The 27,088-nt window shown below is 46.4% G+C and overlaps 1 protein-coding gene across 5 annotated transcripts in view; it reads left to right on the top strand.

Annotated features, from left to right (window-relative positions):
• The window catches only part of LOC144773006 (uncharacterized), a 2,495,654-nt gene that overhangs the window by 42,929 nt on the left and 2,425,637 nt on the right, over positions 1–27,088 (top strand). For all 5 annotated transcript variants that reach the window (XR_013599895.1, XM_078657750.1, XM_078657753.1 and 2 more), the window contains exon 2: positions 23,720–23,761. Coding sequence is in view for 4 of the 5 variants with exons in the window: in XM_078657750.1 (XP_078513876.1) it covers positions 23,720–23,761 (42 nt within the window). In the remaining variant the exon portion in view is untranslated. The remainder of the gene's footprint in view (positions 1–23,719; positions 23,762–27,088) is intronic.

Genomic DNA, 27,088 nt, shown 5'->3' with positions numbered 1-27,088 from the left:
CACATTTCTGAAAACTAGACATTCGGGGGCCGGCCTAGTGCACGCAACAGGAAACGGCGCAAAACACAACGTGGTCAGACCTCAATTTCGCAGTGAAAAATGACCCTTTTTTTGCAAAGTGCCTAGCTGTAGTTTTTGAACCCTAGCTCTGATGGCACCTAAGGAAACCGAGCAAACCTATACAGTTTTTGAAAACTAGACACCCAGGAAAATCCAGGACGGGGTGAGTTGACTGCCTCCCACCAGGTTCTGTTACCCAGAATTCCTTGCAAACCTAAAAAATTGTAAAAAAGACACATTTTCCCCACATTTCTGTGGTGGAAATTTCTAGAATCAGCGTGGATCCACAAATTTACACCCACCCCGCATTCCCCAAAGTCTTCTGAGAAAAATGGTACCTCACTTGTGTGGGTCGGCCTAGTGCCTGCGACAGGAAACGGTGCAAAACACAACGTGGTCATACCTCAATTTTGCTGTGAAAAATGATTCTTTGTTTGCAAAGTGCCTAGCTGTAGTTGTTGAACTCTAGCTCTACCGGCACCTATGGAAAACTAGCAAACCTATAAATTTTCTAAAAGTAGAAAGCCAGGGAAATCGAGGATGGGGTGACTTGACTGCTTCCCACTGTGTTCTGTTACCCAGAATCCCTTGCAAACCTAAAAAATGTCCAAAAACACATTTTCCCTACATTTCTGTGTGTGGAATGTTCTGGAATCTGTCTGGATCCACAAATTTCCACCCACCCCCCATTTCCCAAAGTGTTACGAGAATAAATGTACCTCACTTGTGTGGGTCAGTCTAGTGCCTGCGATATGAACCGGCGCAAAACGCAACTTGGTCACACATCAATTTCGCAGTGAAAAATGACCCTTTTTTGGCAAAGTGCCTAGCTGTAGTTTGTGTACCTTAGCTCTGCCGGCACCTAGGGAACCCGACCAAACCCACACATTTCTGAAAACTAGACACCCAGGGGCTTCCAGGGTGGTATGGCTTGCATGGATCCCCCAATGTTTCCCTACCCAGAATCCCCTGCAAACCACAATTTTAGCTGAAAAAAATCACTTTCTTTCAGACATTTTCGTGTGGGAAAGTGTGCCATCACCAGGCTTACACAAATTTCCTACCACCCACCATTCCTCCAGGTCTCCCAATGAAAATGGTGCCTCACTTGTGTGGGAGGCCCAAGTACCCGCGACAGGCAAGGGGCCAAAACGTAGTGTGGCCACATCAAAATTGCTTATCTCAAAACCACCTGGTTTTGCAAAGGGGGGTCGTCTGGGTTTTTGGCCCTGTGCTCGGCGGACATCAATGTAAACCTACCAAGCCCACACATTTCTGAAAACTAGATACCCGGGGGCCGGCCTAGTGCCCGCAACAGGAAACGGCGCAAAACACAACGTGGTCAGACCTCAATTTCGCAGTGAAAAATTACCCTTTTTTTGCAAAGTGCCTAGCTGTAGTTTTTTAACCCTAGCTCTGATGGCACCTAGGGAAACTTAGCAAACCTATGCAGTTTTTGAAAACTAGACACCCAGGGGAATCCATGATGGGGTGACTTGACTGCCTCCCACCAGATTCTGTTACCCAGAATCCCTTGCAAACCTACAAAAATTGTCAAAAAAACCTACATTTTCCCCACATTTCTGTGGTGGAATGTTCTGGAATCTGCCTGGATCCACAAATATCCACCCACCCCGCATTTCACAAAGTCTTCCAAGAAAAATGGTACCTCACTTGTGTGGGTCGGCGTAAAGCCGGCGATAGGAAACTTTGCAAAACGCAGCGTGGTCATACCTCAATTTTGCAGTGAAAAATGACCCTTTTTGGCAAAGGGACTAGCTATAGTTTGTGTACCTTAGCTCTACCGGCACCTAGGGAAACCTACCAAACCCACACATTTCAGAAAACAAGACACCCGGGGGCTTCCAGAGAGGTATGGCTTGCATGGATCCCCCAATGTTTCCTTACCCAGAATCCCCTGCAAACCCCTATTTTAGCTGAAAAAATCACTTTTTTCAGACATTTTTGTGTGGGAAAGTGTGCCATCACCAGGCTTACACAAATTTGCTATCACCCAGTGTTCCCCCAGGTCTCCCAATGAAAATGGTGCCTCACTTGTGTGGGAGGCCCAAGTACCCGCGATAGGCAAGGGCCCAAAACGTAGGCCCACATCAAAATTGCCTATCTCAAAACCACCTGGTTTTGCAAGGGGGGGGATCGCCTGAGTTTTTGGCCCCGTGCTCTGCGGCCATCATTGTAAACCTACCAAACCCACACATTTCTGAAAACTAGACATTCGGGGGCCGGCCTAGTGCACGCAACAGGAAACGGCGCAAAACACAACGTGGTCAGACCTCAATTTCGCAGTGAAAAATGACCCTTTTTTTGCAAAGTGCCTAGCTGTAGTTTTTGAACCCTAGCTCTGATGGCACCTAAGGAAACCGAGCAAACCTATACAGTTTTTGAAAACTAGACACCCAGGAAAATCCAGGACGGGGTGAGTTGACTGCCTCCCACCAGGTTCTGTTACCCAGAATTCCTTGCAAACCTAAAAAATTGTAAAAAAGACACATTTTCCCCACATTTCTGTGGTGGAAATTTCTAGAATCAGCGTGGATCCACAAATTTACACCCACCCCGCATTCCCCAAAGTCTTCTGAGAAAAATGGTACCTCACTTGTGTGGGTCGGCCTAGTGCCTGCGACAGGAAACGGTGCAAAACACAACGTGGTCATACCTCAATTTTGCTGTGAAAAATGATTCTTTGTTTGCAAAGTGCCTAGCTGTAGTTGTTGAACTCTAGCTCTACCGGCACCTATGGAAAACTAGCAAACCTATAAATTTTCTAAAAGTAGAAAGCCAGGGAAATCGAGGATGGGGTGACTTGACTGCTTCCCACTGTGTTCTGTTACCCAGAATCCCTTGCAAACCTAAAAAATATCCAAAAACACATTTTCCCTACATTTCTGTGTGTGGAATGTTCTGGAATCTGTCTGGATCCACAAATTTCCACCCACCCCCCATTTCCCAAAGTGTTACGAGAATAAATGTACCTCACTTGTGTGGGTCAGTCTAGTGCCTGCGATATGAACCGGCGCAAAACGCAACTTGGTCACACCTCAATTTCGCAGTGAAAAATGACACTTTTTTGGCAAAGTGCCTAGCTGTAGTTTGTGTACCTTAGCTCTGCCGGCACCTAGGGAACCCGACCAAACCCACACATTTCTGAAAACTAGACACCCAGGGGCTTCCAGGGTGGTATGGCTTGCATGGATCCCCCAATGTTTCCCTACCCAGAATCCCCTGCAAACCACAATTTTAGCTGAAAAAAATCACTTTCTTTCAGACATTTTCGTGTGGGAAAGTGTGCCATCACCAGGCTTACACAAATTTCCTACCACCCACCATTCCTCCAGGTCTCCCAATGAAAATGGTGCCTCACTTGTGTGGGAGGCCCAAGTACCCGCGACAGGCAAGGGGCCAAAACGTAGTGTGGCCACATCAAAATTGCTTATCTCAAAACCACCTGGTTTTGCAAAGGGGGGTCGTCTGGGTTTTTGGCCCTGTGCTCGGTGGACATCAATGTAAACCTACCAAGCCCACACATTTCTGAAAACTAGATACCCGGGGGCCGGCCTAGTGCCCGCAACAGGAAACGGCGCAAAACACAACGTGGTCAGACCTCAATTTCGCAGTGAAAAATTACCCTTTTTTTGCAAAGTGCCTAGCTGTAGTTTTTTAACCCTAGCTCTGATGGCACCTAGGGAAACTTAGCAAACCTATGCAGTTTTTGAAAACTAGACACCCAGGGGAATCCATGATGGGGTGACTTGACTGCCTCCCACCAGATTCTGTTACCCAGAATCCCTTGCAAACCTACAAAAATTGTCAAAAAAACCTACATTTTCCCCACATTTCTGTGGTGGAATGTTCTGGAATCTGCCTGGATCCACAAATATCCACCCACCCCGCATTTCACAAAGTCTTCCAAGAAAAATGGTACCTCACTTGTGTGGGTCGGCGTAAAGCCGGCGATAGGAAACTTTGCAAAACGCAGCGTGGTCATACCTCAATTTTGCAGTGAAAAATGACCCTTTTTGGCAAAGGGACTAGCTATAGTTTGTGTACCTTAGCTCTACCGGCACCTAGGGAAACCTACCAAACCCACACATTTCAGAAAACAAGACACCCGGGGGCTTCCAGAGAGGTATGGCTTGCATGGATCCCCCAATGTTTCCTTACCCAGAATCCCCTGCAAACCCCTATTTTAGCTGAAAAAATCACTTTTTTCAGACATTTTTGTGTGGGAAAGTGTGCCATCACCAGGCTTACACAAATTTGCTATCACCCAGTGTTCCCCCAGGTCTCCCAATGAAAATGGTGCCTCACTTGTGTGGGAGGCCCAAGTACCCGCGATAGGCAAGGGCCCAAAACGTAGGCCCACATCAAAATTGCCTATCTCAAAACCACCTGGTTTTGCAAGGGGGGGGGTCGCCTGAGTTTTTGGCCCCGTGCTCTGCGGCCATCATTGTAAACCTACCAAACCCACACATTTCTGAAAACTAGACATTCGGGGGCCGGCCTAGTGCACGCAACAGGAAACGGCGCAAAACACAACGTGGTCAGACCTCAATTTCGCAGTGAAAAATGACCCTTTTTTTGCAAAGTGCCTAGCTGTAGTTTTTGAACCCTAGCTCTGATGGCACCTAAGGAAACCGAGCAAACCTATACAGTTTTTGAAAACTAGACACCCAGGAAAATCCAGGACGGGGTGAGTTGACTGCCTCCCACCAGGTTCTGTTACCCAGAATTCCTTGCAAACCTAAAAAATTGTAAAAAAGACACATTTTCCCCACATTTCTGTGGTAGAAATTTCTAGAATCAGCGTGGATCCACAAATTTACACCCACCCCGCATTCCCCAAAGTCTTCTGAGAAAAATGGTACCTCACTTGTGTGGGTCGGCCTAGTGCCTGCGACAGGAAACGGTGCAAAACACAACGTGGTCATACCTCAATTTTGCTGTGAAAAATTATTCTTTGTTTGCAAAGTGCCTAGCTGTAGTTGTTGAACTCTAGCTCTACCGGCACCTATGGAAAACTAGCAAACCTATACATTTTCTAAAAGTAGAAAGCCAGGGAAATCGAGGATGGGGTGACTTGACTGCTTCCCACCGTGTTCTGTTACCCAGAATCCCTTGCAAACCTAAAAAATGTCCAAAAACACATTTTCCCTACATTTCTGTGTGTGGAATGTTCTGGAATCTGTCTGGATCCACAAATTTCCACCCACCCCCCATTTCCCAAAGTGTTACGAGAATAAATGTACCTCACTTGTGTGGGTCAGTCTAGTGCCTGCGATATGAACCGGCACAAAACGCAACTTGGTCACACCTCAATTTCGCAGTGAAAAATGACACTTTTTTGGCAAAGTGCCTAGCTGTAGTTTGTGTACCTTAGCTCTGCCGGCACCTAGGGAACCCGACCAAACCCACACATTTCTGAAAACTAGACACCCAGGGGCTTCCAGGGTGGTATGGCTTGCATGGATCCCCCAATGTTTCCCTACCCAGAATCCCCTGCAAACCACAATTTTAGCTGAAAAAAATCACTTTCTTTCAGACATTTTCGTGTGGGAAAGTGTGCCATCACCAGGCTTACACAAATTTCCTACCACCCACCATTCCTCCAGGTCTCCCAATGAAAATGGTGCCTCACTTGTGTGGGAGGCCCAAGTACCCGCGACAGGCAAGGGGCCAAAACGTAGTGTGGCCACATCAAAATTGCTTATCTCAAAACCACCTGGTTTTGCAAAGGGGGGTCGTCTGGGTTTTTGGCCCTGTGCTCGGCGGACATCAATGTAAACCTACCAAGCCCACACATTTCTGAAAACTAGATACCCGGGGGCCGGCCTAGTGCCCGCAACAGGAAACGGCGCAAAACACAACGTGGTCAGACCTCAATTTCGCAGTGAAAAATTACCCTTTTTTTGCAAAGTGCCTAGCTGTAGTTTTTTAACCCTAGCTCTGATGGCACCTAGGGAAACTTAGCAAACCTATGCAGTTTTTGAAAACTAGACACCCAGGGGAATCCATGATGGGGTGACTTGACTGCCTCCCACCAGATTCTGTTACCCAGAATCCCTTGCAAACCTACAAAAATTGTCAAAAAAACCTACATTTTCCCCACATTTCTGTGGTGGAATGTTCTGGAATCTGCCTGGATCCACAAATATCCACCCACCCCGCATTTCACAAAGTCTTCCAAGAAAAATGGTACCTCACTTGTGTGGGTCGGCGTAAAGCCGGCGATAGGAAACTTTGCAAAACGCAGCGTGGTCATATCTCAATTTTGCAGTGAAAAATGACCCTTTTTGGCAAAGGGACTAGCTATAGTTTGTGTACCTTAGCTCTACCGGCACCTAGGGAAACCTACCAAACCCACACATTTCAGAAAACAAGACACCCGTGGGCTTCCAGAGAGGTATGGCTTGCATGGATCCCCCAATGTTTCCTTACCCAGAATCCCCTGCAAACCCCTATTTTAGCTGAAAAAATCACTTTTTTCAGACATTTTTGTGTGGGAAAGGGTGCCATCACCAGGCTTACACAAATTTCCTACCACCCAGCGTTCCCCCAGTCTCCCAATGAAAATGGTGCCTCACTTGTGTGGGAGGCCCAAGTACCCGCGACAGGCAAGGGCCCAAAACGTAGTGTGGCCACATCAAAATTGCCTATCTCAAAACCACCTGGTTTTGCAAGGGGGGGTCGCCTAAGTTTTTGGCCCCGTGCTCTGCGGCCATCAATGTAAACCTACAAAACCCACACATTTCTGAAAACTAGACAAACGGGGGCTGGCCTAGTGCCCACAACAGGAAACGGTGCAAAACACAACGTGGTCAGACCTCAATTTCGCAGTGAAAATGACCCTTTTTTTTCAAAGTGCCTAGCTGTAGTTTTTGAACCCTAGCTCTGATGGCACCTAAGGAAACCGAGCAAACCTATACAGTTTTTGAAAACTAGACACCCAGGGAAATCCAGGACGGGGTGAGTTGACTGCCTCCCACCAGGTTCTGTTACCCAGAATTCCTTGCAAACCTAAAAAATTGTAAAAAAAACACATTTTCCCCACATTTCTGTGGTGGAAAGTTCTAGAATCTGCGTGGATCCACAAATTTACACCCACCCCGCATTCCCCAAAGTCTTCTGAGAAAAATGGTACCTCACTTGTGTGGGTCGGCCTAGTGCCTGCGACAGGAAACGGTGCAAAACACAACGTGGTCATACCTCAATTTTGCTGTGAAAAATAATCCTTTGTTTGCAAAGTGCCTAGCTGTAGTTGTTGAACCCTAGCTCTGCCGGAACCTATGGAAAACTAGCAAACCTATACATTTTCTAAAAGTAGACAGCCAGGGAAATCGAGGATGGGGTGACTTGACTGCTTCCCACCGGGTTCTGTTACCCAGAATCCCTTGCAAACCTAAAAAATGTCCAAAAACACATTTTCCCCACATTTCTGTGGTGGAATGTTTTGGAATCTGTCTGGATCCACAAATTTCCACCCACCCCACATTTCCCAAAGTGTTACGAGAATAAATGTACCTCACTTGTGTGGGTCAGCCTAGTGCCTGTGATATGAACCGGCGCAAAACGCAACTTGGTCACACCTCAATTTGCAGTGAAAAATGACCCTTTTTTGGCAAAGTGCCTAGCTGTAGTTTGTGTACCTTAGCTCTGCCGGCACCTAGGGAACCCGACCAAACCCACACATTTCTGAAAACTAGACACCCAGGGGCTTCCAGGGTGGTATGGCTGCATGGATCCCCCAATTTTTCCCTACCCAGAATCCCCTGCAAACCCCAATTTTAGCTGAAAAAAATCACTTTCTTTCAGACATTTTCGTGTGGGAAAGTGTGCCATCACCAGGCTTACACAAAATTCCTACCACCCACCGTTCCCCCAGGTCTCCCAATGAAAATGGTGCCTCACTTGTGTGGGAAAAGGGGGTGGTGATGAACAGAGTGTCTGAATTAAGCAGACCACTCTTACCCAGTCCAAAGATCAGGGCTTGAACCATCACCGTTATTTTTCTATTTTTATTTTTATTTTTTTGTTCCAAGACCTTTATTAAACATATGCGTTAGAGAATAACACAGCTGTAAGCCCACATCCTTAACATTTAAGGTCGGCAGCGTACTGTTTCAAGTGAGCATTGGGCTGTCACGCCCTGGTACTGTAGCGTAACGTTATCACACAGCAAGTCGCCTACAACCACTAAGGGCCGGCCGCGTGCATTATGCTATTTGTCTCAGTGTTTTTACTCTATACAGTATAAACAGTAAACAGCAAGTCAACTCAACTGGATCATTCCACTACTGCTCTCCTTAACCTGAGTATATTGTTGCGGTATTTCAAATGTGACACCAAATGTGCTAGTATACATTACCAAGAAACCATAGCTGCATTTTGAAGTCGCCTGGAACACACTTAATCCGCACTGTGCGCATTCAAGTACGTGGTTAGATATACCCAATAGTTCTTCGGCCTAGATCTAGCTGGCAACATTTCTTCGTATGTACAAAGAGTGTCTTGACAATAAACCAAATCTCTCAGCCATTGTTTAGTTGATGGTGATTTCTTGCTCTCCCAATGCATTGACACCTGCCTTTTAGCCAGTAATAGTGCCACTGCACAGAATCGTCGTTTCGTCGTTGTCACTGCACCCAGTAGTCCCAGTAAGCAGCAGCGTGCTGTGCAGTCCACAGTGACTCCCACCATTTCAGATAATATAGATACCAACTCAGTCCAGTATTGTTGTATCTTTGGACATTGCCAAGCTAAGTGTATAAAGTCGGCTGAATCATATCCGCATCTTTTACAGTTTGCATCTACACGCAGGCTGAATTTGTGTAGCCTAGTCGGGGTGTAGTACACCTGATGGATGTATTTGAAGTGGATAATTCGTAGGTTGCCGTTTGGTGTGAGTAATCTCGTCAGTGTGCATGTGACCTCCCATTCTTTATCTGTAAGTGGTATTTCTAGTACCATGTCCCATCTTTCCCGTGCTCGTGTAGCCTTGTGACCTATTTCTGACTGCATTTGTGCATAAAGTTGTGATACGAGATGTCTAGTGTTGGGTGAAGTCAGGACAAGCTGTAGTGCCTCCAATGCAGGCGGTTCTGCCGGGAACGTGGTAAAGTGTTGTCTGATCGCGGCCCACATCCATCACCGTTATTTAGCTCACTGCACCATCCCAGCTCAGAACCTGGCTATATGCAAATTAGTCTGTCCCTGGCCCAGTGCATCATGGGAACAGGGCAGACCAAACTACCAAGCCAATTCTTCACCAGAAAGGAGACAAGCTTCCGGGGACCGGTTTCTGGCATTTCAGCCGTCGTCGGCCCGGCTTGCTTGAATCCTGATGGTGCAGTGAGCAAGGGACTCATGTCTGAGTATACCCTGCCACACCTATAGTGGCCAAAAACGATTCAGAAAAGGGGGTGGTGATGAACAGAGTGTCTGTATTAAGCAGACCACTCTTACCCAGTCCAAAGATCAGGGCTTGATCCATCACCGTTATTTAGCTCACTGCACCATCCCAGCTCAGAACCTGGCTATATGCAAATTAGTCTGTCCCTGGCCCAGTGCATCATGGGAACAGGGCAGACCAAACTACCAAGCCAATTCTTCACCAGAAAGGAGACAAGCTTCCGGGGACCGGTTTCTGGCATTTCAGCCGTCGTCGGCCCGGCTTGCTTGAATCCTGATGGTGCAGTGAGCAAGGGACTCATGTCTGAGTATACCCTGCCACACCTATAGTGGCCAAACACGATTCAGAAAAGGGGGTGGTGATGAACAGAGTGTCTGTATTAAGCAGACCACTCTTACCCAGTCCAAAGATCAGGGCTTGATCCATCACCGTTATTTAGCTCACTGCACCATCCCAGCTCGGAACCTGGCTATATGCAAATTAGTCTGTCCCTGGCCCAGTGCATCATGGGAACAGGGCAGACCAAACTACCAAGCCAATTCTTCACCAGAAAGGAGACAAGCTTCCGGGGACCGGTTTCTGGCATTTCAGCCGTCGTCGGCCCGGCTTGCTTGAATCCTGATGGTGCAGTGAGCAAGGGACTCATGTCTGAGTATACCCTGGCACACCCATAGTGGCCAAAAACGATTCAGAAAAGGGGGTGGTGATGAACAGAGTGTCTGAATTAAGCAGACCACTCTTACCCAGTCCAAAGATCAGGGCTTGATCCATCACCGTTATTTAGCTCACTGCACCATCCCAGCTCAGAACCTGGCTATATGCAAATGAGTCTGTCCCTGGCCCAGTGCATCATGGGAACAGGGCAGACCAAACTACCAAGCCAATTCTTCACCAGAAAGGAGACAAGCTTCCGGGGACCGGTTTCTGGCATTTCAGCCGTCGTCGGCCCGGCTTGCTTGAATCCTGATGGTGCAGTGAGCAAGGGACTCATGTCTGAGTATACCCTGCCACACCTATAGTGGCCAAAAACGATTCAGAAAAGGGGGTGGTGATGAACAGAGTGTCTGAATTAAGCAGACCACTCTTACCCAGTCCAAAGATCAGGGCTTGATCCATCACCGTTATTTAGCTCACTGCACCATCCCAGCTCAGAACCTGGCTATATGCAAATTAGTCTGTCCCTGGCCCAGTGCATCATGGGAACAGGGCAGACCAAACTACCAAGCCAATTCTTCACCAGAAAGGAGACAAGCTTCCGGGGACCGGTTTCTGGCATTTCAGCCGTCGTCGGCCCGGCTTGCTTGAATCCTGATGGTGCAGTGAGCAAGGGACTCATGTCTGAGTATACCCTGCCACACCTATAGTGGCTAAAAACGATTCAGAAAAGGGGGTGGTGATGAACAGAGTGTCTGAATTAAGCAGACCACTCTTACCCAGTCCAAAGATCAGGGCTTGATCCATCACCGTTATTTAGCTCACTGCACCATCCCAGCTCAGAACCTGGCTATATGTAAATTAGTCTGTCCCTGGCCCAGTGCATCATGGGAACAGGGCAGACCAAACTACCAAGCCAATTCTTCACCAGAAAGGAGCCAAGCTTCCGGGGACCGGTTTCTGGCATTTCAGCCGTCGTCGGCCCGGCTTGCTTGAATCCTGATGGTGCAGTGAGCAAGGGACTCATGTCTGAGTATACCCTGCCACACCTATAGTGGCCAAAAACGATTCAGAAAAGGGGGTGGTGATGAACAGAGTGTCTGAATTAAGCAGACCACTCTTACCCGGTGATGGATCAAGCCCTGATCTTTTGACTGGGTAGGAGTGTTCTGCTTAATTCAGATACTCTGTCCATCACCACCCCCTTTATGAATCACTTGTGTGGGAGGCCCAAGTACCCGCGACAGGCAAGGGCCCAAAACGTAGTGTGGCCACATCAAAACTTGCCTATCTCAAAACCACCTGGTTTTGCAAAGGGGGGTCGCCTGGGTTTTTGGCCCTGTGCTCGGCGGACATCAATGTAAACCTACCAAACCCACACATTTCTGAAAACTAGATACCTGGGGGCCGGCCTAGTGCCCGCAACAGGAAGTGGCGCAAAACACAATGTGGTCAGACCTCAATTTCGCAGTGAAAAATTACCCTTTTTTTGCAAAGTGCCTAGCTGTAGTTTTTGAACCCTAGCTCTGATGGCACCTAGGGAAACCTAGCAAACCTTTGCAGTTTTTGAAAACTAGACACCCAGGGGAATCCATGATGGGGTGACTTGACTGCCTCCCACCAGATTCTGTTACCCAGAATCCCTTGCAAACCTACAAAAATAGTCAAAAAAACCTACATTTCCCCCACATTTCTGTGGTGGAATGTTCTGGAATCTGCCTGGATCCACAAATATCCACCCACCCTGCGTTTCACAAAGTCTTCCAAGAAAAATGGTACCTCACTTGTGTGGGTCGGCATAAAGCCGACGATAGGAAACTGTGCAAAACACAGCGTGGTCATACCTCAATTTCGCAGTGAAAAATGACCCTTTTGGCAAAGGGACTAGCTGTAGTTTGTGTACCTTAGCTCTACCGGCACCTAGGGAAACCTACCAAACCCACACATTTCAGAAAACTAGACACCCAGGGGCTTCCAGGGAGGTATGGCTTGCATGGATGACCATCTTGCCTTCAACGCGAGTGGTCGCTCCCCCCGCTTCCTCCCTCACCTGTGGTATCGTAGCGCTTACATCTGCTTTGGCTGACTGGGCACTGTAATTTTACTTGCTAGCGCGCACTTTTGCTCATTTATTTTCATAGCGCTTTGGCTGAATGTGAACTGTTATCGCATTTACCGTGCAGTACCTGTGATTATATTAGCTGCGCACTGTCTGCATTGCATTGGCTGTGTTGATATTTAAACTGTGTAACGATCTGCACTGTCTCCGCGCATGAACTCGCTCCCACCACGATAGTAGCGGTAACATCTTTTGGCCCTCATAGCGCCCCATTGCTCCTTGTTGTTGTTGTTGTTCGGCCATTTCCCAGGTTGACCCGAGCCCTCCCTCGACCTCGCTCCCGCCTCCCTGATGCCCCTCCCATGCTCTGCCCCTCCACTATCCATTTATGACTAATGATCCAACGCGCAGCGTCCACGCGCAGCGTTCGCGCCCCAGTTGCGCCGAAGGTGCGCCAAAGGTAAGCCCGTCTACGCCCGTCCGCGCCTGGACCGCGCCCAGCGCCCGTCCCCCTGCTCTATGCCGCTCCCAACCCCCCAGAGTAACTTATGATGCCGCTACTCTCCTCGCCCTCAACCCCGGACGCACCCCACTTTGCTGCGAAGCTACCCCAGGACGTACCCACGGCCCATTCTCCTGCCTCTCCTGTAAGTTCAACTGCGTCAGGACCCTCACCAAACACACTTCCTCCACACACAGCTCCGAACCCAACGACTTGAAATGCATCCTACTGAACACCCGCTCGGTCCACAGACATGCAACCGAACTCTGGGACCTAATCGACACTGCGTCACCCGACATCGCCTTCCTTACTGAAACATGGATGAATGCATCTTCTGCCCCCGACATCGCCATAGCCATACCGGACACTTACAAGATCATTCGAAAAGACCGCACCAATAAAAAAACTGGAGGAGGCATCGCCATCGTCCATAGAAACACCATCAAAATTACAACCAGCTCTGACGTAAATCTTGCAACCGCCGAACACCTCCACTTTCAGATCCACACCGACCCCAGGACCACACTTAGAGGAACACTCATTTACAGGCCCCCAGGCACCCGATCTCAATTCAGTGACGACATCACTGACTTCGTCAGCCCGCACGCCCTCGCCTCCGAGAACTACATTCTTCTAGGAGACCTCAACTACCACCTTGACAACATTCACGACAACAACACCACCACCCTTCTGGACAACCTGTCCAATCTCGGACTCAAACAACTTGTTGACACCCCCACTCACATAGCCGGACACACGCTCGACCCTATCTTCACCTCCAGCAAACACATCTCCTTCGATCATACTACAGCCCTCCACTGGACGGATCATAGCTGTGTTCACTTCAGCTACAAAACAACCCTGACCCACAACCGTCTACAACCCATTCCCCGAAGAAAATGGAACAAAATCTCCACCGAACAACTCCTCACATCACTCAGCCAAAACACTCCCACCCTGGCAACGGACCCAGACCTAGCGGCCACCAACCTCAGGCAATGGATTACCCACAGTGCGGACGAACTAGCACCCCTGAAAAAACACCAGTCGAAATCATCCAGCAAAAAAGCTCCCTGGTTCAATGATGACCTTAAAAAATCCAAGAAGACATGCCGCACCCTGGAGAAGAATTGGAGAAAAGAACCAACTTCAGACAACATGGACTCCCTCAAGACAGCCACCCGCAAACACCACCAACTGATCCGATCCGCCAAGAAATCAGCACTTAAGAACCGTCTCGACAACAATTCTCATAACAGCAAGGAACTCTTCAATATCGTCAAAGAATTCACCAACCCTCCCGCAGCATCCAACGACATCACTAACTCCCAAGACCTCTGCGATGCGCTATCCTCCTTCTTCTACAACAAAATTGCCGACATCCACAACAGCTTCAAGAATACTCCCAATGACCAACTCACCCCACCCACCTCAGATCCCACCCCTCCAACTAACTACCTCAACTCCTGGAACCCAATCACCATTGAAGACACCATTCGCCTCATGAACTCAATCCACTCTGGCTCACCTTCTGACCCCTGCCCCCACTTCATCTTCAACAAAGCTGACTCCATCATCGCTCCCCAACTCCGCGATGTCATCAACTGCTCCTTCGACTCCGCCACCTTTCCAGAAATATGGAAACACGCCGAACTCAGCGCCCTTCTGAAAAAACCAACAGCAGACCCCTCAGATCTGAAAAACTACCGACCCATTTCCCTACTCCCTTTCCCGGCCAAAGTCATCGAGAAAGCCGTCAATAGCCAACTAGCAGCCTTCCTTGAATCCAACAACTCCCTGGATCCCCCACAGAACGGCTTTCGAGCCAAACACAGCACCGAAACCGCCCTCATTGCGGCGACCGACGACATCCGAGCACTCCTAGACAACGGTGAAACAGTGGCCCTCATTCTACTCGACCTCTCCGCCGCCTTCGACACTGTCTGTCACAACACCCTCATACAACGCCTCAACAACATCGGCATACAAGGAAAAGCCTTGGACTGGATCATCTCATTCCTAGCCGGGAGAACACAGAGAGTCCGACTCCCCCCATTCTACTCAGAGCCCACCGAAGTCATCTGCGGCGTACCTCAAGGCTCCTCACTCAGTCCCACCCTCTTCAACGTCTACATGAGTCCCCTCGCCTCCATCGCACGTCAACACAACCTCAACATCATCTCCTACGCCCACGACACCCATCTAATCCTTTCCCTCACCAAAGACCCCAACACCGCCAAAAACTACCTTCACGAAGGTATGAAAGAAGTAGCCGAATGGATGAAACAGAGCCGCTTAAAACTCAACTCAGACAAGACGGAGGTGCTCATCCTAGGATCCTCCCCCTCAGCTTGGGACGACTCCTGGTGGCCTTCCGCTTTGGGATCTGCGCCCACACCCACAGACCATGCACGTAACCTTGGCTTCATTCTAGACTCCTCCCTCTCAATGTCCAGACAAGTCAACGCCGTATCGTCCTCCTGCTTCAACGTCCTTCGCATTCTCAAAAAGATCTTCCGCTGGATCCCCCTCGAAACAAGAAAAACTGTCACCCATGCACTGGTCACAAGTCGACTGGACTATGGCAACACACTCTACGCCGTAATTACAACAAAATTGCAGAAAAAACTCCAGCGCATCCAAAACGCATCAGCGAGACTCATATTAGACATCCCGCGCCAAGAACACATCACCGGTCACTTAAAAAACCTCCACTGGCTTCCCGTCAACAAAAGAATTACTTTCCGCCTTCTTACCCACGCACACAAGGCCCTTTATAATCTAGGACCCGAATGCCTCAACACCCGACTGTCCTTCTACTATCCCACCCGCCAACTAAGATCATCCAATCAAGCCCTCGCCGCAGTCCCGCGCATCCGAAAAACCACCATGGGTGGCAGATCCTTCTCCTTCCTGGCTGCCAAGACCTGGAACTCACTCCCCACCCACCTCCGCCTTACTCAGAATCACATCTCCTTCAGAAAAGAACTGAAAACATGGCTATTCGATAAAAAGTAAACCCCTCCCTCCAGCGCCTTGAGACCCTCTGGGTGAGTAGTGCGCTTTATAAATACCTGAACTTGAACTTGAACTATGGATCAACCAATGTTTCCTTACCCAGAATCCCCTGCAAACCCCTATTTTAGTTGAAAAAAATCACTCTTTTCAGACATTTTTGTGTGGGAAAGTGTGCCATCACCAGGCTTACACAAATTTCCTACCACCCAGCGTTCCCCCAGGTCTCCCAATGAAAATGGTGCCTCACTTGTGTGGGAGGCCCAAGTACCCGCGACAGGCAAGGGCCCAAAACGTAGTGTGGCCACATCAAAATTGCCTATCTCAAAACCACCTGGTTTTGCAAGGGGGGGTCGCCTGAGTTTTTGGCCCCGTGCTCTGTGGCCATCAATGTAAACCTACCAAACCCACACATTTCTGAAAACTAGACATTCGGGGGCCGGCCTAGTGCCCGCAACAGGAAACGGCGCAAAACACAACGTGGGCAGACCTCAATTTCGCTCTGAAAAATGACCCTTTTTTTGCAAAGTGCCTAGCTGTAGTTTTTGAAACCTAGCTCTGATGGCAAACCGAGCAAACCTATACAGTTTTTGAAAACTAGACACCCAGGGAAATCCAGGACGGGGTGAGTTGACTGCCTCCCACCAGGTTCTGTTACCCAGAACTCCTTGCAAACCTAAAAAATTGTCAAAAAAACAAATTTTCCCCATATTTATCTGGTGGAAAGTTCTAGAATCTGCGTGGATCCACAAATTTCCACCCACCCCGCATTTCCCAAAGTCTTCTGAGAAAAATGCTACCTCACTTGAGTGGATCGGCCTAGTGCCTGCGACAGGAAACGGTGCAAAACACAACGTGGTCATACCTCAATTTTGCTGTGAAAAATGACCCGTTTTTTGGCAAAGTGCCTAGCTGTAGTTTGTGTACCTTAGCTCTGCCGGCACCTAGGGAACCCTACCAAACCCACACATTTCTGAAAACTAGACACCCGGGAGCTTCCAGGGAGGTATGGCTTGCATGGATCCCCCAACGTTTCCTTACCCAGAATCCCCATGCAAACCCCAATTTTAGCTGAAACAATCACTTTTTTCAGACATTTTTGTGTGGGAAAGTGTGCCATCACCAGGCTCACATAATTTTCCTACCACCCAGCGTTTCCTCAGGTCTCCCAATAAAAATGGGGCCTCACTTGTGTGGGAGGCCCAAGTACCCGCGACAGGCAAGGGCCCAAAACGCAATGTGGCCACATCAAAATTGCCTATCTTAAAACCACCTGGTTTTGCAAGGGGGGGGGGTCACCTGGGTTTTTGGCACCGTGCTCGGCGTCCATCTATGGAAACCTACGAAACCCATGCATTCCTGAAAACTTGACACCCGGGGGCCGGTCTTGTGCCCGCGACAGGAAACAGTGCAAAACACAACGTGGTCACCCCTCAATTTCGCAGTGAAAAATGACCCCTTTTTTACAAAGTGCCTAGCTGTAGTTTTTTAACCTTAGCTCTGCTGGCACCTAGGGCAACCTAGCAAACCTATGCAGTTTTTGAAAACTAGACACCCCGGGGAATCCAGGATGGGGTGACTTGACTGCCTCCCACCAGATTCTGTTTCCCAGAATCCCTTGCAAACCAAAATAAATTGTCAAAAAAACTTACATTTTCCCCACATTTCTGTGGTGGAATGTTCTGGAATCTGCCTGGATCCACAAATTTCCACCCACCCCGCGTTTCCCAAAGTCTTCCAAGTAAAACGGTACCTCACTTGTGTAGGTCTGCCTAGTGCCTGCGAAAGGAAACGGCGCAAAACGCAACTTGGTCACACCTCAATTTTGCAATGAAAATGACCTTTTTTGGCAAAATGCCTAGCTGTACTTTTTTAACCCTAGCTCTGTCGGCACCTAGGGAAACCTAGCAAACCTATACATTTTTGAAAACTACATACACAGAGGATTCCAGGATGGGGTGACTTGACTACCTCCCACCGGGTTCTGTTACCCAGAATCCTTTGCAAACCTAAAAAATTGGCAAAAAAAACAAATGTTCCCCATATTTCTGTAGTGGAAAGTTCTGGAATCTGCGTGGATCCACAATTTTTGACCCACCCCGCATTCCCCAAAGTTTTACGAGAGAAATGCTACCTCACTTGTGAGGGTCGGCCAAGTTCCTGCGACAGGAAACGGCGCAAAATGCAACGTGGTCACACCTCAATTTCGCAGTGAAAAATGACCCTTTTTTGGCAAAGTACCCAGCTGTAGTTTGTGTACCTTAGCTCTGCCAGTGCCTAGTGAAACCTCCCAAACCCACACATTTCTGAAAACTAGACACCCAGGGGCTACCAAGGAGGTATCGCTTGTGTGGATCCCTCAACGTTTCCTTACCTAGAATCCCTTGCAAACTTCAATTTTATCTGAAAAAATGACTTTTTTCAGACATTTTTGCGTGGGCATCACCGGGCTCACATATATTTCGTTCGACCCAGTGTACCCCCATGTCTCCTGATAAAAATGGTGCCTCACTTGTGTGGGAGGCCCAAGTACCTGCGACATGCAAGGATACAAAACGTTTTGAGGCAACATCAACATTGCCTTTCAAAAAATGTTTTGGGCCCTTGCCTGTCGGGGGTACTTGGACCTCCCACACGAGTGAGGCATTATTTTTATCAGGAGACTCGGGGGAATGCTGGGTGGTAGGAAATTTGATTGAGCCCAGTGATGTCACACTTTTCTACACAAAAACGTGTGAAAAAGTGATTTTTTCCAGCTAAAATTGAGGTTTGCAAGGGATTCTGGGTAAGGAAACGTTGGGGGATTCACGCAAGCCATACCTCCTTGGAAGCCCCCGGGATACTAGTTGTCAGAAATGTGTGGGTTTGTTAGCTTTCCCTAGATTGCCGCTGAGCACGGGGCCAAAAACTCAGGTGACCCCCCTTGCAAAACCCAGTTTTTAGGTGATAGTCAATTTTGATGTCGCCTCAATACGTTTTAGGCCCCTGCCTGTCGCGGGTGCTTGGGCCGCCCACACGAGGGAGGCACCATTTTTATTGGAAGGCTTTGGGGAACGTGGGGTAGGTGGATTTTTGTGGATCCGCGCAGATTCTAGAACTTTCCACGACAGACATCTGAGTGAAATGTGATTTTTTGGACACATTTTTAGGTTTGCAAAGGATTTTGGGTAACAGAACCTGGGGAGAGCCAGTCAAGGCACCCCATCCTTGATCTCTCTGTGTGTCTTGTTTTAAAAAATATATAGGTTTGCTAGGTTTCCCTAGGTGCCGGCAGAGCTAGGATTCAAAATCTACAGCTAGGCACTTTGCAAAACAAGGGTACATTTTCACTGTTAAATGTGGTGTGTCCACGTTGCATTTTGGGCCGTTTCCTGTTACGGGCACTTGGCCTACCCATGCAAGTGAGGTTCTTGGAAGACTTAGGAGAATCCGGGGTGTGTGGAATTTTGTGGATCCACGCAGATTACAGAACTTTCCACCACAGAAATATGAAGAAATGTGTTTTTATGACAAATGTTTAGGTTTGCAAGGGATTTCTGGGTAATAGAACCTGGTGAGAGCCAGTCAAGTTACCCCATCCTGGATTCCCCTGGGTGTCTCATTTGGAAAAATTTACAGGTTTGCTAGGTTTCCTTATGTGCCGGCTGCGCTAGAGCCCAAAATTGACAGATAGGCATATTGCTAACAAATAAGTCCCTAGTCTGCTTTCCTCTGCATATCGGAGGGTTGCCCTGATATGCCCCCAAGGGGGTCAGAAATACTGTGGCTATTTGTTTTGGGGGGTCGGGCATTGGTATGCCCATTCTGGGCAGCCCAGAACCCCATACATAAAAAAGACAGAGTAATCATTTGCGTCTAGTGGGCAGATTGGGAGCAACTGCCCCCTTCTTCCCCCCAGCAGGGCATAAAGGCTGTAATTGTTGCAGGTGGTGGTGGGGACATTGGCATCCCTGTTTTGGGCAGCCCCCACCCTAATTAAAATGTGTCCCAAAAAATCCCTGGTGTGTAATGGGCCTTTATCCCCCTTGGGGGGGGGGCAGATTGGGGGCTACTGCCCCATCTGCCCCCCAGGGGGTTGGAAGGCTGTAATTGTTGAGGGGGAGATGTTGAGGCCATGGGCATGCACATTTTGGGCAGCCCCACTCTAATTCAAATTTGCCCCCCAAAAAACTCAGGCATTTAGTGGTCTTTTTACCCCCCAGGCGGGGCACCTGTACAAAAGGTGATTGGGAAAATGACGTTGGGCAAAATATTAGATTGGGTAGAAGGTGAAAATATTTTGTCCTCTTTCCAGGCTGGTTTTCGTAAACTAACTAGCACCATTGACCAGATCTTCCGTTTTAACCTACTCCATTGGAAGACGATTGTACTTGGTAAGGGCAGCATTTATGCTGCTTTTATCAATTTACGTGCTGCTTTTGATTTAGTTCAATCATTCGTGGGTAGCACTCAATTTTAAATCACGTATCTTCTCTCAATTTCAACCATCTAACTTGAACATGTGGCGTGCTCACTTTAGCGCGCTAAGCCCAAACAGCACGTGCTTAGACAAAACAACATAATTTTGGGGCTTCCTTTGCCCCAAAAACAGTGGCGACAGCCTCTTCTTAAAGTGCATTTGCATTCTGTTATTTTTTTCTCCTCTTTAAATTCATTCTGTTTTTCATATACTCCATTTTCAGTTATTTCCGCTTCTTATGTCCATCTCAACGCCATGCAAGATAAAGTGCCACATTTTCATAGTTTCTCATATTCAAGCGGCCCCATCACACCCCTCTTCATGAATCCTTCTCTTTTGTCATTAGCAGTTTATTGTTGGCCCAATGCATTTCGGACCCCCACGGGTCCTTCGTCAGGGGTAAGTAGAAATAACATCAAAAACATCTTTTGTAAATCCTTCACTTAACATTTGCTCACTTTTAAACAAAAGCTTATAGTATATATATTTACTCGTAGCTAACATTCATCTTAGGCTCAGTAGTAATCGCTCTGTGGCAATCACGTTCTCATAACCATTACTAACCCCGACCTCCCTTCCCTTCCTTCACTCACCACTTAACATTTTAAATACCAAGTATTCTGGGGTCCAGAATGGCTCCAAACACTTAGCATTCATGGTCCTGAGCAGTGCATTCGAGTGTGTTAATTACACTTAGCTTTGGTCCATTATGATGGAATTGGGAGTGAAAGAATAAATAGTCCACTTTTTAAGACATTTATATCTGGACATTCCAGCAAAGGTGCAATTTGGCCAGAATGGTGGTTGTTAAGATTATTTTAGGATTTGGAGGATATGAGGCTAACTCCTTTTCTATTCTTTGCATAAATAAATGATCTGAATATGTTTTTAGTTGTCAAAGGCCAGGATATTCCTCTAATAGGTGCTTGCACAATTCCAACTCTGCTTTATGTGGATTATGCTGTACATATGGGGAGAACTGCTGATGGTCTTCAGAAGCTACTTGATGCCTTCACAACTTTTATGGACAACTAGCACTTCAAAATAAGTTTGAGGAAAATGTTCACTTTGATCTGTGGTTCTAAGCCTGCAAATACTGCAGTTGCTCCCACGCCGTTTATGTCACACAACATCAGCAAGGTGGATTTAGGTGGAAAGTGGACGCACCTGAGAAACACCAGGAAGCAGCAGTTTGATAAGGCCACAGAGGCAGTCTTTAGATTTGCATTCAGATTGAGGATGAACTCCCTTAGAGAGACAAGTATTTACAAAAAGAAGTGTGTTTCTGTGGCTATGTATGGTGTCGGTTTGTGGGGTTACATTGGCATTGGAGATCTACAAAGGACAGAAAATGCCTTGTTGAGAATGTTGGTGGCTGCTGCCCAGAATCGGTTCAATTATACCTGCCACAGCGGACTGGGTTTGCCTTACCTAGAGGATTTTCTGAGACTCCATCTGTTGTTGTGGCATTGAATATGGAGAAAAACCAGAGCCCACTTTTATTAGGCTGATACTTTGTCACAGTTTATCACTTGACACTGACATTCCTATCCCCTGGTTAGGTTATATTAAAACGCTGTGTTTGAACTTGAGCAAGCCTGAGCTATTTGATAAACCTAAATCTATCAATAACATCTCGAAAATAAACATTAGGGACTGATTTTGAGTTTGGTAGAGTGAGGTAAGTACATCTGCATTTTGGAATACTTTACTCCCATCATACTGAAGGTAATTCTCCCTCCAAAATAAGAGCTGTCCGCCAGCCCTGTGGACAACTATAGACAGCCGCAGGATCCGTGATCACTGCAGTCCCTATCAATGTATTAAAAGGCTGATTGACATTACTGTCAAAATCATGGTACTGCCCGTCAAACTTTTAATGTTTTTTTTTAAACGAATGACCCTTCCCCCGTTTGAGCTTCCTGTCATAGTGTAGGAGTCTTTAAATGTTTTGCTGTCCCTTACAGCCCTATTTTGGAAATAAGGGATAGCAAAAATTGGCCATTTGACCGCCCATTGTAAATCGGACAGGCGGTTGAATTGTCAAATCTACAACGGCCCTTAGTTTGTCAGGCAGTTGGAGGAGTATGTGAGGGATAGAGATGGCGTAGTCTTAAGGTCTGCCTGTCTGTAAATCAGGTGGCGTACATTCAGTTTGACCAAACTCTAAATCGGACCCTAACTCAAGAATATCATATGTGGAAGACGCAGGTGCGGCCAAGCACCTCAGCTATCAGGCGTTCTGTCTTATAACTAGAGGCGCAGTTCTGCGGGGATAAACCAGGTAGCAATATCTTTACTAGCACGTGCCAGAAGAATGTTACCTGGCTGTCTTGTTCCGGCCTGTACTGACTTCAGCAGAACTACTTTGTAATTGGCTTACAGCTGCTGTAATCATCCAATTACAAACCATATCCACTCATGACAAGCAGTAGCAGGCCGTTGAGCCTTGGAAATACAGCTAATGAAATCTGGATGTATAGTGAGCGCTCTGCTGCCTGTCTGCGAAATCATTCCTCAAGATGTAAACACAAAAAACAAGTCACAGACAGACACACACTAGTTATATACTGCATTGTTAAAAAAACTTACAACATATACACATTATCAGTGACTGATGAATCCTACAAGTGTGTACATCATTGTGTAGGAAATGCTGCATAAGGCAGTGAGTAGAGCATGGTGTAAGAGTCTATATCATCCATATTGGTAAGCATTAAATGTTAAGAGTGTTTGGTCTGGAGAAACACAAACTCAGGATTCAAAATTTAACACAGTGGTTGGTGTTTCCTTTACTAATATGAACGTATCATTCAAAGAAACCCCTTTTTAGCAAACTTAAAGTAGCCAAAGATTGGGGAAGAAACGTAAGGTTCTGAACCTATGCCAGGTAGTTTGCATGCAGCATTTTGCTGCCAGTTCCTAGCTCACTGCACTATATTAAAAAGATTGTAACGTATACACTGCAAGTAATAAAAGGATCTCTGTGGGAAAATTAGTAGCCCACTGAGCTATCTAAATAAAATACAATTCCGTGATCTGCATGTTACACATTTTGCTTTGCAGCAGGCACATTAAACCGCTGCCCAAATTTATGTGTCAAAACTGCCACTGGTCAAAACTCTGCAACAGCTCCCTTTAACCACTTAAGAGATTTAAAAATGCAGCGTCCCCGAGCTTGGCGCTTGGTGCAGGGACACTAAACCCACCGCCCTAAGCTGGCACTGAGTAAGGCAAATGTAAATCTCTTATCAAAAACAAAAGTAATTTGCTCAAAGCTGTGCACTCCTTGAAACGAGGCAGGAGGGCATGCACAGGTATACCGTTTACTTCAAGGCACCCAGAAAGTAATGTGGAAGGAAGGCCAAGTGGGCTTGTGACGGGAAAGACATTGACATAGGCCTGATGCTGTAGTACTTGAACTTATTTAAGGTGACTGGTCCCTTCCGCAGGCAGAGAATGTCTTGATGTTCATCGTGCATGTTTTTCAGTTTAAACATATCCCATCTCAAACCTTTATTTTTACTCTTTTTTACCATGCAGTTGAAATATCATCAAAAGTACGCCAAGATTTTGGAGGAAAGGGTGAGTCATTGCAGCACATTTTAAGATTGGTTGTTTTTTGTCATGCTGATGTAGAGAGGGCTCCTTCGGTTGTATGACCACCGGTTATCCTTCCCTTCAGGTCTTCCAACAATCTATATAGGAGCCAAAATGTATAATGCACTGACTGCTTCACTTTTCAGTATATCAACCAGATTGTTAATAATAAGAACATTGGAAAACCAAATACTTTGATATCTTTGCATCATCTTTCTGAGAAAGGAGAATGTCAATTACAGATAACCTTCTTCCTGGCCCCACCCAGCCACGACATCATCCACCAATCACGATCTGAATACCTACCCTATCTATCCTTTCTTTTGAAAATGTAGCATCACGTGTACCTTTGTGTAGAGTAAGTGTTTGAATTCTGAAATCACTACTGATGCGTAATAGTCATTGTACCAGGTGCGTGTTTTCCAAGCACATAGTGTGCTACTCAAGTACACAAATATTTTGAATGCCATGTGACATGCCCCTTTCTTTGAAAATCGTGAAAGTCTACCTGGGCTGTTGCATGTGGGAAACTAAATGTGGACTCTGGGGTGTAAATGAGTCCGGGACATAGCATACGGAGCAGTCCAGTTAGATATTTATCGGAGTTGGGACCATGGGTGTCAATTTACTAAAATGCCTGGGGTAGCGGAAGTGACATCACATACCTTCTCCTCGACTCAATGACATTACATGAAATGACATACATGATCTGACCCTAAATACTCGGAGGAAGTCATGTCAAAGACCTTATCCCTGATGACCTAACACTAACCACAATAACTGACATTGCTGAAATTGAGGCTCATAAGTGCTAATTATATAATAACACAATTTAACACAAATAAAGTTCCATTTTAAATACCACCTACATTTTAAATAAGGCACTGCAATGTTAGAAACATTACACTTTTTAATTTTTTTATTGCACTAACTATTATGTGTTTATTGGAATAGGATAATATAATGACACTAAAATAAAAACAAGCATTTGCAAAAGAATCGGTCTCACCTTTGGGACCTTATATGTATTTAGTTATGCAGCACATTAGCATGGGTGTTGAAACATCTACTGTTCTTTAACTTGGAGGGAAAGTAAGCACCAAACTGCGTGACGCGCCAGGTATGAGAACACATAGAGAGAAATATTGCCTTTCAGCAGGAAAGGGTATGGTCAAAAGCTCTGTTTTTAATATAAAATCAGGGCCTTCGGTGGTCATATCACTGAAAATACAAGATTTGAAATAAATATTATTGTCTACAGGTGATTGTGAAAGACCATTTCTATGGACTGGAATTTAGAGAATGCTAAAGTGATTCTGGTATTTTACTGACCTCTGCTGGTCGTTTTCTATCAAGACAGTTAAATAGAGGCAGAGAAACTGAAAAAAAGCCCCTAAGCGGAAGCAGACAAGTCCTAGGGCTGATCTCCAGAGCCCACAAAGTACATACACATATGAGTATATACTAAAGTAAATAAGTTTATACTAAAATATATACAGGAGATCTCGAATGCTCGACCAAAAAAAGCACTGGTAAGCCAAAATATTTATACCTCAAACTCATGATTTAATTGTTTCCCTAGTATATTCCTTAGGCATTAAATGTATTGGTAAATTACTGAAAACGCACAAAAAAACATTCTTTGTTTTGTTCACCTGTAATTCTTTATATAGAACATTGTGAACAAGTTATCGTCATAAATTGATCCTTATGATTGATAATTAATTTTCATTAACATCACTTGTAAGGAAATATCACTCACTACACCACATAGGTGAGGTTTCTTTTACTCAAAACATAATTTACTATATGTTTGCAATAATAAAATCTACAACATCTTGCTTAAACATTTTTTTTTTCTTTTTAAACTTTATTCAAGACGATATACATTGCACTGCTATAGCCTCATTTCCTTTACTGAGCTAGAAGTTGAATGCCTCAGTTCGCAGCTGGTGCTGCCAAAAGTAAACTGCACTGTTTGCCTTGCTTCTGTTCTTGGCATTACTTTTGCCATCTCAGAGGCCAGGTGCCACAAAATGCACTGCCTGAGGTCGCAATGGGCAAGTCAGGGGTCAAAGCTGCGACCACTGGCGAGCGCTAAATGACGTCTATGGCTGGGGCTTCAACCAGAGACATTTGATTATAGGATAAACCCTACAGAAACAGCATCAAAACCTCTACGACCCACACATTGCCTAGATAGAGTGCGCTGGGAGAACAGAATACCAGCACACTAAATAGAGTGAGCTGGCATTCTGTTGACTATTTCTGGACATAATTATGTAGATATTGTAATTTAAAATACCTATGCATCAGTGTTTAGTTTTGTTTTTGTACCTGCTCTTTGAACGCATGGAAGCTGCTAAAGGTCCCGGTCTCATCAGCAACATTAAATGATGCCTGTTTGTAGTCATGGCCAGTGTTTGATTTGAGATGGGTGGTTGCCACCAGCATTTTTTTTGAGAACCAGCACTTATTTGTTTGCGTAAGACATTTCTCTATAGCAAGAGAGGGAATGACAAACAAAGCCTAAAGGCAGAGAAAGACGGGAAACCCGCAATAAAGGGCAGAAGCAGTGACCTAAAGATTCAGAGTGTCTGGCACTTCAGGTTTCCGTAAACTACTGCCAGTCTGGCAGTAGCTAACAGAAACCTGAAGTGAATTGAAGACTGCACAGCTTTGGTATTCTTCGGGCTGGCATTAAATGGCATTGGAAGTGTGTGCAAGAAATGTGGTAGTTGGTTGAATGGTGGGCTGTACCCCTGTTCAAACAACAGTTACAATCCCCATCAGAGTGAACCAAGAAGTTCACTATATTAACCTGTGCTTAATCTCCTGGTAGTTTGGCACAAAAGCAGTCAGTCTGAAATTAGAGGCAATGTGTAAAGTAGTTATGCAGCACACAAACAATAATAAAGTGAAAACATAGCACAATAAAAATCCACACCAATTTACTAAAATAAAATGAATTCTAATAAACTATTTGACAACAAAACAATGAAAATCCAATCAGTAGAACCGAAGATATGTAATATTGAAGATTTAAGTGAAATTAGTACCTCTGAGCTCAAAGCACCAGCCTTGGTTGCCTAGTCTTGCTGGACCAGGATAAAGTCACAATTTCAATCTGAACGCGATGAAGCCCAGGCCGGATAAAGTTAGGCCCACTGGACAAGAGTACCTTAATTTCTGGTTTGTGAGAGTTACGTGATCTCTCATTGAGGATGCGTCTCACACAGCGGCAGTACCGAGGAGATGCGGGGCAGGGATGAGGTCCTGAGTCATCTTCAAGGATGACTTCAACGAGGGGCT

This window comes from Lissotriton helveticus, chromosome 8, assembly GCF_964261635.1.
Source record: "Lissotriton helveticus chromosome 8, aLisHel1.1, whole genome shotgun sequence".
Lineage (NCBI taxonomy): Eukaryota > Metazoa > Chordata > Amphibia > Caudata > Salamandridae > Lissotriton > Lissotriton helveticus.
The sequence above is the reverse complement of the archived record's forward strand: the minus strand, read 5'-3'. Positions and strand labels throughout refer to the sequence as shown.